The 16847-nt window shown below is 45.2% G+C and overlaps 1 protein-coding gene across 2 annotated transcripts; it reads left to right on the forward strand.

Annotated features, from left to right (window-relative positions):
- Positions 1–1234: 1234 nt before the first annotated feature.
- Positions 1235–16608, forward strand: TMEM120B (transmembrane protein 120B). Of its 2 annotated transcripts, none has more exons than XM_020802628.3 (12): positions 1235–1846; positions 9047–9165; positions 9566–9682; positions 10441–10500; positions 10761–10856; positions 11171–11260; positions 11780–11845; positions 12361–12422; positions 13572–13664; positions 14141–14205; positions 14587–14655; positions 15499–16608. In XM_020802628.3, the coding sequence occupies exons 1-12, from the start codon at positions 1778–1780 to the stop codon at positions 15604–15606; spliced, it is 1014 nt and encodes a 337-aa protein (XP_020658287.3). In that variant the 5' UTR covers positions 1235–1777; the 3' UTR covers positions 15607–16608. The 2 variants fall into 2 exon arrangements, with proteins under 2 accessions (XP_020658287.3, XP_072839638.2); XM_072983537.2 differs by having other exon boundaries at positions 1563–1846; positions 14587–14659.
- Positions 16609–16847: the final 239 nt, after the last annotated feature.

Here is a 16847-nt window from a genome sequence, read left to right on the forward strand (position 1 = left end):
TGAACTCTTGAGTACATACTGTTGCAGATGTGTCTTAAATGAGAGCAGAAAAGCAGATAGAATGGTCTTATAATAAGCAATATAAGTGATGTTCCAGAACCAGTGACGTAGCTGACTCAATATCCATCAGATCAAAGCACTGGAAAATGTAAATAAGCAGAGGCAATGATGTCATCTTCCCACCCAGACTCCCCCCCCCCCCGTTCCTTCTGAGCTGAGCCATCACTCTCATGACAGGAGGCAAATAAATTTCCCCCCGCAGCAATGACTGAAATCTACTGCACAGTAGGAATCACATCATTGTCACTGGCAGACTGCCTGCTCCTTAAAGACTACCTTTCGGAAGGTCAGGGTGCAGGCAGCTTTGTCTCATTGCTTGCAAGCTGTGCACACCATAAAAAGTGAAAAAGGAAGTCTTTAGTCAGCAGCAATGTGCCACTGATGCCATTCGCATTGTGCGCACATGCCAATGAGCGGCACAACAAGATTGTGGCCAATATATTATTGTGAGTGGACTCTGGAATTATGCCCGACTACTCTCCAGTTGGCCTTTAAGACCCATCGGCTTCTCACAGAGATCATAACCGGTAGAACAGATTTGTGGCTGTGCACCTACGACGATGGCCTCTTTTTGGGTGTCATGGCTTTGGGAACTGTTATAAGGACATTTCAAAAATTCCCCACCAGACTGCTGTCCAGAAGCGCAAAGCGTTAGCCTTTCTGAAAGTTTAGTTGGTTCTGACACAGATTTGAAGGCTGGTAGCTCCAGGCTGAGTCTTGACCCTTCTGCAAAAGTGTCACACCCGCTGATGGGACGACATTAATTAAAAGCATATATATATGAGAATAAGGTTTCGCTCAGCGTCCTGGTTCTTATCTGCCTGTGTTTCTACCTACTGCATAAATAGAACCACGTTAATTCTGCAGCTGTACTGCCCACCTGCCATTTCTATATATACTGATATATTTATAAGCATAAACAACCCAGAGTTCAGCAACTTCCCACAATCTTCCACCAGGGGTTGCTACACGAGGAAGTTTCTATATACTGTACATATTATTTTCTGCAGGGATATTCTGAATTGGGTGCAAAGGGTTAACAGAAAGGAGGCTGAGTCGAGGGGGCGGAGCCAAGCAGAGGCCGTAAGAGCCTTCCTTTGGCCAATAGGAAAAGAAGGAGGTGATGGCCAGAGCGAGGGGGGAGTGCTGCGCGTGCGCAGTCGAGCTCTTTCTCTTTTTTTTCTTTTTAAATAAGTCACCTTACATGCATTGATGCCTATGCGGGATCTGGGAAGTAATCATTGCGGGGAGGAAATTAAAATTTCCAAGCTGGAGAAAGAGGAGAGAAAATAACACACACTCTCTCTCTCTCCAAGGAAGCAGTGGCAGGGATGCCACGAAGGAACGGATTGTAACGCGTTACTTCCCGGCTTTCCCCCATGCCCTGACTTTGGGAGAAACTGGAAATCCATGCAGATTTCCAAGAAAAGGGAGGAAAAAAAGAAACCAGACATCCTTGGTCGTGTTTCTTTTCTTTTTTTTCAAATGGGCGCGATCCCGTGACGTCAGGTGCGCACGTGGGCCCGGGACCAGCTGAGAGCTGGCGCTGTTTGGCGTCCCTGGGATTTTGCAAGTGTATTTTTAATTTTGTTATTTTTTTTTGGAAGGGGGGGTGTACCGTTAGGCCGCCGCAGCTGCCGCTTTAACTTCATTTTTTTATTTTTATTTGGGGAGTGGGTGTTTTTTGGGGGGGGGTCGTCTCGGGCCTGCCGGCGCGATGGTGCTGCCCTTGCAGAAATGTCAAGAAGAGTGGAAAGACCTGGAGGAGGAATTCCAGCAGTTGCAGGTCAGAGCCGTTATGATGATGATGATGATGACGATTTGCTTTTTTTTTTTGCAAAGACCTTAAGAGTTGGGGGGGTAAGGAAATCTTGATGCTGCGTTTACCTGGGAGGGGGAGGAAAGAGGGGGGGGTCCAATTGGGGTGGGGTGGGGGGGGGTCCCCTTGCATGCTTTCTCGCCCGGGTCCTCTTTGCAACCCCCGAAGATCGGGAGATCTGCCCCAGGAAAACGCTGCCCGTGCATCCGGATCCATAGCATGCTTTTTTTTGAGGGGGGGGGGCTCTTGCAGGCTGGGAAAAGGACTGGACGCCCCCTTCTCTCTCTTCCCCCCCCCCAAGCTCCCTTAAAGGTCGCCCCACCGGCCCTGCCTTCGTTACGCAGGGGAGCGCCCTAAGATCCGCGGCCGGGGAGAGCAGCTGTTTGGCAGGCGCGGACCCTTTTCGCTCCCGGCCCCGAGACACGGGTTTGTAGGGAGGTGTCCCTCCCCCCCGTCCCTCCCCCGGGGGAGTTTTGATTGTGTGAAACCGCGGGTGCGGGTGGGGAGGGGATCGGACGCGCGCCTTGGGGGACGTAACCTTTCTAGCGGCGCAGCTTTGCGCGCGATCCTAGGGGGGGGTGCCAAGGCGTCTCCCCCTCCCTCTGCACCGTTGGGCGCTTGTGAAAATAATCAAGGATTATATATAAATAAGCGGCCTGGCCTCAGCCTTGCCCTCCTGGCGTTGCTACTTTATTGATTATAAACTAGGAGAAGCCTGGGGTGGCATTTTCCTCTTCATCTTTTCTCTCGCGGGAGGGGCTTATTTATCTCGATTTATTGCCGGGGTGATGCATTGAAAAAGGCACCTCCGGGTGAGAGGGGCTCTGCCCCTAGGAGGCTGCAGTGGGGAAGGCTGAGCACAGACAGAAAAGCCTAAGCAATGGGGGCGCAGGGCTATCCAGCAGCTGTGGAGACGCCCCCCAAAAAATAAATAAAATCTGGTGAAATCTGAAGCACCTCGAGGCCCAGGTTTGAAAAACTGGGATTTGGAGATATTAAGCGGTGCCGAGGACCCAGAGCTGAACCGGTTCCAAATTCTGGATGCTCCTGTTCGCTTCTGGGGAGGACAGAGAACCAGAAAAGGTTGAGCAGGGCCCTCGCCAAAATATTCTTGGACGGCGGCTGCATGTGATCTCGGAGTCATGTGTTGCCTGCCTGGGACTCACAGGACACCTGCATTTCTGTTTTGAAGAGGGAAAGCTGGACTGTCCCTTAATTTGTTCCCATCCAGATTGCCAGAATCCTTATCCGGGATCCAGGGAAACGGTGTAAAGGGTGGTAGCAGGATTCCTGCTCATGAACCAGCTGCTGGTTGTATCCCCAGACACGTGTTTAGTTCAGTTTTGGCCTGTTAACCCAGCTCAAGCGTTGATACACCTGTAAGACTAACAGATTTGTCTTGGAAAGTGACGTATACTTGTGGAGTGGTGAAAGGGCCGTGGTTTCACCTGAGTTGGGTGGCAAAGGGTTAACAGGAAGGAGGCTGTTTCGTTGAATCAACCTCTTAGTTCAGTTTTGACTTACGATTTGGGTTTGAGAGTGTGAAAAAGTTGCAAGCCAAATAAGTGAAAGAACTTTAGGAGAGTTAAGGGTAGAGTATGTTTCCCCCTCCACCCCATCACCATCATCAGCATCTGCAATTCTGACTTAGGCAGGCCCTTTTGAGGGTTTTCCCGGGTAGATCATCCTCAGAAGTGGTTACAGGAAAGATGAAATCAGCCTAATTTGTAGGTACCATTAAGGCTGTTTCTTCAGGGCATGATCTGCATTTTTTTTTTTGCAGGATGATTAGGGAGTTGTAAAAGAGATGAGAAGACGAAAGAGCCTTCTCCAAGAAAGAGCTTGTAAAGACAAAGGCTGCTTTGATCTGAATTCTGTTCCAAAATGATTCTTTTAGAGCTTCTTTTCCTCAAATACAGGTTTCTTTTCTCCAAAGCCATGAAAAGTAGGGTTAAAGTTTGTAACCAAGAGAGAACACTTCTTCCTCCGGCTTGATTCCTTTACGTCAAATGAGAAAAGGCAGAGGTTTGCCAATCAAGGCTAGGAAGTGGCCCATGTTGATGCCAGACCTTTCCTGATCGCTCTCTTGGTGGCGAACCTTTTGTGTTTTTTCCCCCAAATACTTTTCAAAGAAAGGTTGTCACCTAAGCTAGGACAAAGCAGATGCGCAATGTGACCGCCATGACGCCGGTGACAAAAACCAGAACTTGAAAGAGTTATATTTTGGAGGCCAGCCAGTCCTAGAATCTGTCGCTTGCCCTGCCCACCCCATGAGAAACATCTGCCAGCTCTGCTGTAAAAACAGCAACAAAAGCAAGGGAGTGCAGCCCCAAAACACAGCAATGGGAGACCTTAAGCTATCCAGATGTTTTGAACGGCAGTTGCTCCACTGGCTGGAGCCAGTGTGAATTCTCATCCAGATATTCAGGAAGGAGAAATGGATCCTCCTTTTGTTGACTCAGGTCTATCATTTGTGAAAGCGTAGCCCAAATAAAATTTTAGGTTTTTTAAAATTTCTCCTGCAAGGTGGAATAACAGGGCTAACCCTTTGGTGATTAAGATTTCTGCATTTCCAGCTCTTGTGCCCTTTGAGATCTCAATAAGATTTTTTTAAAAAAATCTTGTGTAACCATAAGGACTAGGAACTTGATGAGTTTGGTGGTTTTCCTGGGCTACCACAGAAACAGAGCCCCAGGTGTGTTGTCTGTCTGAACAGGGTGCTAAATGCAGGAAATAATACATGGTTTGTGTTGGAGATGCCTTGGTGTGTTCATCCTTCTTTTTGAAAGCGAATTCCCATTCCAGGAAGGAGAGACCAGCCAAGCTTTATCTCAATTGGTCTGCCCATTATTTATGCCAGCTATGACTATGAGTTGACCTACTGCATAGTTTTAATCTTGAAAGAAACCTTAATTGCAGGCCAGTGATCACATTCTTCCATTTTCTCCTTTCTCAGCCAGGTGATGATGCTTGCCGAACTAAAATAGCTTCCACCTAGATTTCGGGGCGGGGGGGGGGATCCTAGCAGCTGTCATCCGAAAACAGAAACTTTTTCCAGGCTTTGCTTGTTCCTTTTCCTTCTTACAGAGTCGCAAACAGAAGGCTAGAGTTTTCTGAACCATTCCATCGGGGCTCAAAAGACTGTCACAAGAGGGATTTGATTTAATTATTCAAAGATACTTTCTGATAGCTCTGTATGGCCCAGAGGAGTAAGAGACCTGTTTTCAAAATGCCATTTCTGTTCTAATTTTAGTTCCCCATCTATTACTGTGGCTGCTGCTTATTTATTATCCTTTCCTGAACCAACCTGGCTCCACCTTTTTTTTCCCTTCTTCCTTCTGAACATTACTGAACCTTCATTTATTCCCAGAATCAAGTCAGCTATGAAATGATTGGTAAGAAAGCCATTGTGAATACAGAGATCTGAATATACCCGTATTTTTTGCTCCATAAGATGCACCATTTTTTTAGGAGAAGAAAACAGGAAAATATAATCTGTTTTCTTCGCTCCATAAGACGCACAGACTTTCCACCCCCCTGTTTTGTGGGAAAAAAGTGCATCTTATGGTGTGAAAAATATGGTATATTATATCAAGGAGGGAGAAGGTGTGGCCCTCCAACTTTTGGTAGATTACAATGTCCATTATCCCTGGCCATTGGCTATGGCTGATGGGATGCGCTGTCCCAGGGCCACACATTTTGCACCCGTGACTTTGATAGTAGCATGAGAAGTATCGCATAAACCTTGGGAGCAATTTACAGCTCATGAATGAGGGGCTGGTTTGAATTCTTTGTCTCCCGAAGCTTGAGAACCAACCAGCCAAGGCAAGCCATTTTGGATCACAACTCTCATCAGCCACAGGTAGGCAGCATGGCTGCGCCTGGTGCCTGTGGGACCCGCGTTCGAAGCTTTGGGAAGGCATTCGGATGCTCAGCCCTATCCTAAAGTCAACCAGCCTTGGGGTGCCCTTCCTATTTCTGGATCTCTCTAGGACATGGCGTGCCCTACCAGGATGCGGTTTCCTAGCGCCACTGTTTCAGCCAGCTGTTGAGGCAGAACAGATGGTGGATGAAATGTAGGATTATGGCTTTGGAATGGGGTCAGAGGTGCTGCCTATGTGAATGGAAAAGCTTTTTAGAGTATAGCTTGCTTTTTTCCCCGTCCCCTCTGAAATGGACACTGATGTCTTTATTTGATTGTTTCAAAACAAACCCAATACACAAATGTGTATTTCCACCTAGTCACCTTTTCTAGACCTGTGATTTACAGCTGACCTTGAGATTTTCTCTCCCAAAAATGTCTCAGCCTACCCCTGTAACATTTGCAAATTCTCGCTAAAGGCGTATGGTCTCTCCCGGGCATGTTTGCCTACCAACGTAATTGATTTACTCTCGTCAGTGGCCTGCCTCGGTGGCTGCTGGCTTGCGTTGAGTCGCGCTGTTCTTCTGGGTGATCTTCAACCTCCCTTGTCAATCTTTGACCTGACGTGGCTCATTTTTGGGCATCGCCGTCTGCCGTAAGGCTGAGTCACCGGCATGCTGCTGCTTCTTTGCACGGCTGACACATGCAAGACCGAGCCCCTTGCGGGGAGATGAACCGACGCAGATCTAATGTCAAAGTTGAGAGGGGTTTATGGGCGAAGGGGCAATGCTTTCTAGTCGCTATGAAATGATTGGTAAGAAAGCCATTGTGAATACAGAGATCTGAATATACCCGTATTTTTTGCTCCATAAGATGCACCATTTTTTTAGGAGAAGAAAACAGGAAAATATAATCTGTTTTCTTCGCTCCATAAGACGCACAGACTTTCCACCCCCCTGTTTTGTGGGAAAAAAGTGCATCTTATGGTGTGAAAAATATGGTATATTATATCAAGGAGGGAGAAGGTGTGGCCCTCCAACTTTTGGTAGATTACAATGTCCATTATCCCTGGCCATTGGCTATGGCTGATGGGATGCGCTGTCCCAGGGCCACACATTTTGCACCCGTGACTTTGATAGTAGCATGAGAAGTATCGCATAAACCTTGGGAGCAATTTACAGCTCATGAATGAGGGGCTGGTTTGAATTCTTTGTCTCCCGAAGCTTGAGAACCAACCAGCCAAGGCAAGCCATTTTGGATCACAACTCTCATCAGCCACAGGTAGGCAGCATGGCTGCGCCTGGTGCCTGTGGGACCCGCGTTCGAAGCTTTGGGAAGGCATTCGGATGCTCAGCCCTATCCTAAAGTCAACCAGCCTTGGGGTGCCCTTCCTATTTCTGGATCTCTCTAGGACATGGCGTGCCCTACCAGGATGCGGTTTCCTAGCGCCACTGTTTCAGCCAGCTGTTGAGGCAGAACAGATGGTGGATGAAATGTAGGATTATGGCTTTGGAATGGGGTCAGAGGTGCTGCCTATGTGAATGGAAAAGCTTTTTAGAGTATAGCTTGCTTTTTTCCCCGTCCCCTCTGAAATGGACACTGATGTCTTTATTTGATTGTTTCAAAACAAACCCAATACACAAATGTGTATTTCCACCTAGTCACCTTTTCTAGACCTGTGATTTACAGCTGACCTTGAGATTTTCTCTCCCAAAAATGTCTCAGCCTACCCCTGTAACATTTGCAAATTCTCGCTAAAGGCGTATGGTCTCTCCCGGGCATGTTTGCCTACCAACGTAATTGATTTACTCTCGTCAGTGGCCTGCCTCGGTGGCTGCTGGCTTGCGTTGAGTCGCGCTGTTCTTCTGGGTGATCTTCAACCTCCCTTGTCAATCTTTGACCTGACGTGGCTCATTTTTGGGCATCGCCGTCTGCCGTAAGGCTGAGTCACCGGCATGCTGCTGCTTCTTTGCACGGCTGACACATGCAAGACCGAGCCCCTTGCGGGGAGATGAACCGACGCAGATCTAATGTCAAAGTTGAGAGGGGTTTATGGGCGAAGGGGCAATGCTTTCTAGTCGCTAAAAATAAAGGGATTTCTTAGGAAGAGGGACCTGGCGTAGCACCTGCTCTTGTGTCATTTCTGAACCAGGCAAAAAAAACCTTTCCTTTTCCAGTGAATTCAAATCATCAGCTGACTTTCATGTTGATTTATTTAATCAGCCACTTTTGGATCCTCTTGCTGCCTTTTTTTTTTTTTTTTTTTTTTTTGGTCATTTTATCTGTTTGTCTTCTATTTATTTATTTATTTATTTATTGGACTTATATACCGCCCCATAGCGCTACAAGCACTCTCCGGGCGGTTTACAATTTTTAATTATACAGGCTACACATTGCCCCCCCAGCAAGCTGGGTACTCATTTTACCGACCTCGGAAGGATGGAAGGCTGAGTCAACCTTGAGCCGGCTACCTGGGATTTGAACCCCAGGTCGTGAGCACAGCTTTAGCTGCAGTACAGCGTTTTAACCACTGCGCCACGAGGCTCCTAAGCAGCTGAAGGAAGTATTCCCCCCCCCCCTTGGGAGGAGATTAAAAAATTTCACACGGACCATAAAACCTGTCCCTCCCCATCAGCCTTTTCATTGTTCTTACTACCTCTTATTTCTGCAAGTGTTTAAAATGGATGGTGTTTTGTATAGTACATGTTTGGCGGTTGTACGGAATTTTTTCGCCCCCCTGCTTCTAAGAAACATTTAATTCTTAATCCATTTGGTGAAGATTTTGGGCCCTAAAAGCAGAGCATGAAACTAAATTAAGATAAAACTCAATTAAAGAACCAGCGTGAGTAATTATCAAGTGACCAGCCGTGTCCCGGGCTTTCTAACTTCTCTGATAATTATCAGCCTGTTCTGGTAAAAGTTTCCCACTTTTAGTGGATTGCAAACCCGTCAATGCCCAGCAAGAACACATGGTCAGTGTGCAGGCTGTGGATTATAGGTACCATTGTTTGCAACTAGTTCATGTTGTCGTCGTGGGCCATCAAGTTGGAATGGGCGTATAGTAACTCTAATAGGGCTTTCAAGGCGAGTGAGTTGCTTAAGGAGTATTTTTTCCAGTTCCACTTCAACAGTGAGCTTCCATGGTTGAGCGGGGATTCAAACCCAGGTCTCCCGAGTCCTACTTTGTCACTCCATCTACTACTGTACACCGCACGGGGTATTCCCAGTTCTGTGTGTGCATTCGCTCAGTGTTCTGTGTCTTGCCATTGCAACATTGAAGTGGTTCTCAAATCTGTCTTGTGTAGGAAACTCACAAAACCTACAAGCAGAAGCTAGAAGAGCTGAGCACCTTACAGGCCACCTGCAGCAGCTCCATACAGAAGCAGAAACGGGCTTTGAAGGACTTGCAGTGCAGTTTCCAAAGGTATTGGTCCATAAGGTCTAGGTTGCTGTGGTCACTCCTTCCCACCATCACCACTGGCGAAGGCATCTGGGTGGCCCCTGTGGACGATCTGATGCATGGTGGCACTCCACCTCTGGATCTCCAGATGTTTGGGGCTTCAGAAACCTCAGTCAAGATGGCCAATGCTCAGGGACTCTTGATGTCTACCAACATCTGGAAGGTTAAGAACCTCAGTGGCCTTAGATCCAGTCTTTCCCCAGCTGGTACCTCCCCCAGATTCCCAGAAGGATTTGAGAAGGTTTAAATTAAACTGGTACACCAGGAAAAATTGGAGGATGGTGTTTTGTCTTGTTTATAGCTGCTCATTTGTGTTTCTCTTTTCTGTCTCCTGCTGGCACATCATTCACCCCTGACGGGACAGATGTAAACGCAACTGCAGCCTGAAAGAACTGGAACTTGTAGAGCAAATAAACCACCAGATCAAAGAGCGGCAAAATGTCTTCTTTGACATGGAGGCGTATTTGCCAAAGAAGAACGGGTAGGTGTTTCCTCTGAGCCAGGCCTGCTTGGGCATAAATCTGGTGGCATAGGTAATTGAAACCATGTGCATTCCCCGGAGGAGCATGCACAAAAGAGAACGGAGGAGGGAAGCATTGTGACTCTGTTATCAGAATCTACTCTGCATGCGCTCTGGATCCTGTTGTCATAGAAAGGATTGCTGAAGGATGCATGCCCCTGACATCGAATGCTGGATGGGTATTGCATTATATGTGCGCATAGTTTCCAACTGTAACCGGTCCACCCTGGTGTAAACATTTGCATGTTTTGCAGAAAGCTTTTAGAATGTGGATTCTGGGAGTTGTAGTCTTTAAAAACTTTTCTAATCTTTCGGGGGGGGGGAGTTCCGAGGGTTATTCAAAAGAGTGTAACTTCCACAGGTTTTGCATAAAGCGTCCTGGAAGTAATGTTTCAAAAAGTAAGTTTTCCAGGCTCTGTCTAAAGCTTTCAGACTGGGGGACTCTGGAAGTTTGTTTTTTAAAGATGCAGGTCTAAAATAACAGGATTAACTTAATTCTTCAGAATTCATTGAAGTCCCATTTAATCCATATATCTGCTGCCATAACTGAGCATCGGGTGCTTTCAGCAGGCTCACAGGTGGAAGAAAACACTCCACTTATTACTCAAGATAGGAAAAAAGTCCAGAGCAACCTTCCTGTACAAGCGATCTCTCTAGACCTCTGAGTTCTTTTATTTTTATTCTTTAAATAATTGATTTATGTCTTTGCTTCTTCTCAGGTTGTACTTAAACCTTGTTCTGGGGAATGTGAATGTAACTCTCCTAAATAACCAGGCCAAGTAAGCCCCCTTTTTTCTCTCTCCTTCTCAGCCCACGGCTGTCCCCCTAAAAAGATCCCTTTTAATAGCGGGGTGGAGGGAAGGGGGGTGGGCGTGCTAGTTCATTGCACACAGAAACGGGCAGGAAGGGGCTGTGCGTTCATCCTGACCTCTCTGTGCTCCGGTACGGTCTGCCCAAGCGGCGATTTGACTTTCCGCCCGCATGTATGTGTCCTAAAACACATCTCTGATTTCCACTTTATTTTCTTTGTCGGGTCTAGGTTTGCCTACAAAGACGAATATGAAAAATTCAAACTGTACTTGACGATAATTTTGTTTCTCGGGGCGGTTGCTTGCCGTTTTGTTCTCCATTATCGGTAAGACTGCAGTCCCCTTGACGGGAGGGGATGCAGGACAGTGGTTTTAACTTTCCCCCAAAGGTGGCTTGGAGGTGCTTCTTCTTAAGAAGTCCCGAGAGTCGTATTTTAGTGAGCAAATAATTTAACCCGTGTTTGCTGAACTGGGGGGGTCTCCATTTCTGTTACTTAACTCAACCGGATTCCTATTTAATGACTTTTAATTGCAAATGAACTTCTTAAGGGTGGGGTGGGATTTAGGAAACGGGTTTTGAGGCACAGGCGCTTGCTGAGTAATTAAAAAAAATCAAGTCTACTGTGTTTTCCTTCTCCAGGGTGACAGATGAAGTGTTTAACTTTCTCTTAGTTTGGTATTACTGCACACTGACGATACGGGAAAGCATCCTCATCAGCAACGGATCAAGGTAGTGGTCTTTGGATTATACACTCTGGGTGACCTTATGGGATAAACAGCACAACGACCACAAGAATTACATAACATACCATTATTCCAAGTGGGATAGTTCAATTTTGGGTGGTGGCCTTTAGCTGCAGTATCCTTACTTGAGGTCTTGTTAGGACTTATGGCTCGATCACGTGCATGCTTGCTTCGACAAGTAAAAATATTTTAAACAAACAAATAAATAAGAAATTTTATTGCTTAGATAGGCTAAGAAGATGGAATCCTAATAAAGAGTGAGGGATCTACTTGTTTTGGAAGAAGAAACCCCTAACATTGCTTTCATATTTCAAAGAGAAGTTTTATGGCGTTAGATTGTAGGGGATCACAAAACAGCCCCAGCTGGTAGCTTACATGGTATATCATGCGAGATTGATGCCTTTGCTTGACAACATGAGCATCATAGGGGTAATGTTCAGTTGTGGTGTGTGTGTTTTGTTCATGCGTAAAATGGCCTTAAATATGTTCTTTTTTTTGCTTATAGGATTAAGGGCTGGTGGGTGTCTCATCATTATGTCTCTACATTTCTATCTGGAGTGATGCTAACATGGTATGTTTTCCCCTTTTCCTGGGTACTTGTATTAAAAGCTTGCGCTTTCAGAGTGTGACCAAATGGCATGCTGTACATCCTAGGTTATTCCATTTCAGAGAATAGATGGAAGGGGCAAATCACAGCTCTTTGATCTTCCTGCTTAGAGGGAAAAACTTGGCAATGGGAACAGTGGAGGGGGGGGGACGGGACATGGGGTTAGTTGAATTGCTTTCTTTTCCCAGTGGCTTCTAAGTTCCCAGGCCTCATGGGAACATGTTTAAATGAACTCCCTCTCCATACAAACACACAATTTATTCTAATAATGGCACAATTCAAAGTGGACTACAGGCTCCTTCTGTCAACTTGAACATGAGCTTTAGAAATGTCATCTTTACTCAGGTTTGAAAGTTGTTTGTTTTTTTCCCACTTAAAAATTCTGACAGCGTAAGATTGGATTCGGGTGCAACTAGATGTCATGTGCTGGCAGGTTTAAAAAGTCGCTGTGTGTTGTTTTCCTCTTTTCTCTATCATAGGCCAGAAGGTCTCATTTACCAAATGTTCCGCAACCAGTTTTTAGCATTTTCAATTTTTCAAAGTGAGTATATTTTGAAATTCTGCATTACAACATGGGCCGGAATCTTACATACATTTTATTCTGCAGTAAGTGAGGTCACCTACGGCACAGTGACCAATGGCCGCTAATCACCATATTTTTCTGTGTATAAGACGCCCCCACTTTTCTAACTCAAAATTAAGAAATCTAAGTGGGGCTTAGCAAGTGGAGGGGAAAGCAGGGTTCCCTGCATTCCCCTCCACTTATTTTTGTTCTCTTCTCAGCGCCCTTCCGTGTATAAGACAACCCTCAATTTTTAGTCTAAAGATTTTAGACAAAAGTATAGTCTTATACACAGAAAAATACGATAATGTGGTGTCTAGTTCCTGCCTAGCCCTGGCTTAATTCGCTTCAATTTGCTGGTGTGGCTTGCTGGATTTTTACTGAACTCTGGAATAAAATCCCAAAAGGATTCTTCATCTGGGCATTTTCTTTCTGTGCCACTAGGAAATAAACACATCACAAGAGATGCTGCAGGTTTAAGTCTGATGAGAACAGTGTGTACATCTTAAATGTAATTGACCAGAAAAGGGTGCTAGCTTTGTAAAACACTGATAAGTGTTTTAAGAAAGATGTTACATTCTAGGAATCTCATGGTATAGCAGTAATCCTTTTGGCTTTATAGTATGTAGAAAAACAGGTTTGGCAAACCTTTTCACCCCCACATAAAGAAAATAAGAATTCCCCTCTGCCCTCTACATTTCTGCACATATTCATGCAGTCACCTACTCTTAAGTGGTGTAACTCTTATTTCCTCCTACAGTCCAGATAAAGTTAATCTCTCCCCATTTCCAAGATGATTAAGCTTTATTTTCTGAGTATGATAGTGAAATGAAAGGCGTCTGCCTGAGGATTGTAGGGGGGAAATGCTGTTCCTTTTCTCCTCACCTCTTGTAATTCCCTCCCTGCATTTTGCTCTCTTCTCAAGGCAGAAAAGGAGCACTTTCTCTCTGTACCTAGAGATGGTAGAGCCTTTTAAAAAATCATAAAAATAGGTCGGCAGGCCACATGCAGCCAACCAGTTGCCCTTCCTGGTTGAGCATGAGTGGAACAGGGCACATGGAAGAATTTAGGAACATGGTGTGCTTGTAACAATTGAGTTCAAAAGAGGAGCTCCTTAATTTCTTCCAGGTTGTGTCCAGTTTCTACAATATTACTACCAAAGCGGCTGCCTTTATAGACTTCGTGCGCTAGGGGAAAGAAACCACTTAGATCTCACCGTCGGTAAGTCATGCGTCTGCACATGCGCGTGATTGGAATTGATTTATTTAAACCTGCAGTACGTTCACAGGTTTCTGTCTAAATTACCTCCGCTGTTCTCCAAGCAACCGGAGAAATCAACTCAATTATAAAAGAGGAAAAAGATGCTGTTCTTTTAACGTGAAAGTGAAGTTGGGTATACTATATATGCGAATGGTTTCAATGTGAAAAAGAAACTTAAAATCGGGGGGGGTTCTTTTCACCTCTTCCCCCCCACCCCAAAATATCGGAGAGAAAGATGATCAGATTCCCACTAAAATATATTTGGGTGTGCTTTTTCAGATTCAGGGCAATTTTATCTTTCTGTGGTTCCTTTCTGGAAGTTGTCCTAGAGCACTTAAGTTTGTATGTCGTTGTCGAAATGCGTAGACAGATGATGCAAAGGGAGTTGTTGTATGTACACTCCATAACTCAGCGGTGGCATTTTGATCTCTCCATAGAGGGATTTCAATCCTGGATGTGGCGTGGGCTGACCTTCCTTCTTCCTTTCTTGTTCTTCGGCCATGTAAGTCCTTTGTTCTCAAATACAGGATAAGGCCTGGTCTGTCAAACCTAGGTTTGCAGCGTTGTGGCAGTTTTACTGTACTGTATGGAACAGGCTTTGGTAGAGGCGATGTGTAAAGCAGCGGGGATTGGTAAACTTGGGTGTGTAAAGCAGTGGAAGCTGATAAACTTCGTGCCGCCCTGTAAAGCAGCTATCTAGAGTGGAAAATCGATTGGAGGCATAAGTTTAGTATTCTGGGTACCGGTTGTCAAGAGGCGACAAAACATCAGCTTTGGACTCTGCTGGTGTAAAGTTCTTCGTTAAGATTATTGTTCGGTTCTCTGCGAGGTGAGAGTGACATTTCTCGGCTCTTTCTTTTCTCCTGCCCACCTTCCTTCCCAGTTTTGGCAGCTCTACAACGCGATCACGCTGTTCGAACTGTCCAGACACGAGAAGTGTAAAGAATGGCAAGTAAGTCTTTGGCTTTGTGAAATGCAGCTCTGGGTTCCGCTAAGAGGCGGCTGCTTTGATCTTTACGGTCAAGACATCGCATTGGCGCAATGGCCTGAGAACCTTGTGCGGGAGAAATCTAAGCCTGGGGGGGCTGAACCCAGCCCTGCTAAGGTCCTACTGCAACCCCTCCAGGGTTCCCCAAATGGCTGTGTGCCCCCTTTCACAATCAGTTGGTGTTTCCTGGATTTTTTTCTATTCCCAACCCCCTCCATCCTTTCTACAAGTTTCAGATGCTATTCTTGAGGGCTTTGGCAAAGACAATACAAGCTTCACGCTAAAAGAGACTAATATTTTTGGCCCTCCCCTTTGTCTTTACCCCCTGGCCACCTTAAGAATGCTGTTGCCACCTGACGTAGATTCAGCCTTGGGTCTCAAAGAGGTTCCTCTATCCTCCTGAACCTCAGATCAAAGGTCTATTTAATTCGACTTCCTGTTTCTCCCCCCCTATTGGCAAGCAAGTGCTTCCGGGGGAACCCCACGAACCACAGGGTTCAGAGGCACCCAGCCCTAGATGTTGACTATAGCTGCATCATGACCAGCAGCGATTGTTATTTGTATCTTTCATAAATTTATCTGATCATGGGAGTAATCTAAGGGGAAGATAAGGAAAATTAGGCTTGTTTTATTACAGTTGAATTTTTTTTTTTGTCTTGCTAGAAACAGGGAGGGGAAAAAACACACAGTTAATGATGGTTTTCTCCATGTGAGACAATCTAACCTGTTACCCAGTACAGTTTACCTGCATGTGTTCGGGTATGGCTTTTCTGTAACAATACTAAATATTTCTACTCTTGTCTCCAGGTTTTCGTGCTTGCCCTCACATTTCTGGTGCTCTTCCTTGGAAACTTCCTCACAACCCTGAAAGTGGTGCACGCCAAATTTCAGAAGAACAAACTGAAGAAGTTATGAGAAAAAAAAAACACCCACATATACGGACGCTAAAATTGGAGGATCTCTGTGTTTTTCTTTCTCTCTCCCCCTCCACTGTGATTAGACTCTGTTCTTCAGTTCTACTTCGTTGCCTGCTCGTCCTGCAGTAAGCAAACCGGGAACAAAGTTCCATCTGCATTAAAGCCACCAAAGTCTTCCTCCGCTGATTTATTATTCATTGCAACAGCAGTGTCGCAAAAGCTGATTGTATACCTATTTATAATTACATGCAAACCTCCCCTGCCTATTTTGGGGGAATGCAGGGGGGAAAAGCCCTGTGAGTGGTTCTTTGTAGGAATAATAACAATTAAAATATATATATTCTCAGGAGAGAAAAAGGAAACTTGATTCTTTTGGAATAAAAAAAAGCCCTGAGATTAGACCTTTGCAGGAATAATGATAATTTAAATATATATATTCTCGGGAGAGAAAAAGGAATCTCGATTTCTTGGGTATAAAGCAAGCTTCAGTTAAGTTGAAGAAGTTCTAGGAAAGGAAAATCCATAAATATGGACGATAAAAGTGGAGTTCTCTGCCTTTTTCTTTCAAGCGCTTTCTTTGAAGTTCCACATATTGGAACTTTAAGTGGTTTTTCCAAGCTTTTTTCTGCGTGATGCAGGGCCCTGCTTCTGTGCAAACTGGATCAGGACGAAGACTGTTCTGCATTTACAATTGTTGAAAACACTTTAGGTGAGAACATCTAGAACTTGTTTTTTATTATGATGGTGCCTATGGATGGAGGGAAGAGCGGAAATAGGTTTGCCCCTGTCTTTGAGGTGCATTCCAGCTATGCCAGTTTCTGCACAGGAAAGTTGATAAGAAAATATTTTCAAAAGCCAACAGGTGAGGTCATAATCTATCACTAGCTTTTTTTTGTTGGCACGGAGATGGAATTCATATTTAATCTTCAGCATTTGGATCATTTGTTCCTCAGAAGGAGGGCAGAAAAGATCGCAAATAAAGGACTTCCTCGGTTATGCAGCAGTTAGTTTTTGCTGTCTCCTATGATTTTTGAACATATTAGCAACTTACATACATCTGTTCTTCAAAAGCATTTTAAAAGTGAATTCACAGATGCTGAATAAAACTCACGCCCTCTTCCTGACATGGGAATGTCACACACACCCAGCACGTTTCTCTGAAACTGAATTTGGCCCCCCAGGCAGAAAGGGTTTGCTCACCTGTGGTACAGTTTTAAAAAAAAGGAGAGGGGGGAGATA

Source organism: Pogona vitticeps, chromosome 14 (assembly GCF_051106095.1).
Source record: "Pogona vitticeps strain Pit_001003342236 chromosome 14, PviZW2.1, whole genome shotgun sequence".
NCBI lineage: Eukaryota > Metazoa > Chordata > Lepidosauria > Squamata > Agamidae > Pogona > Pogona vitticeps.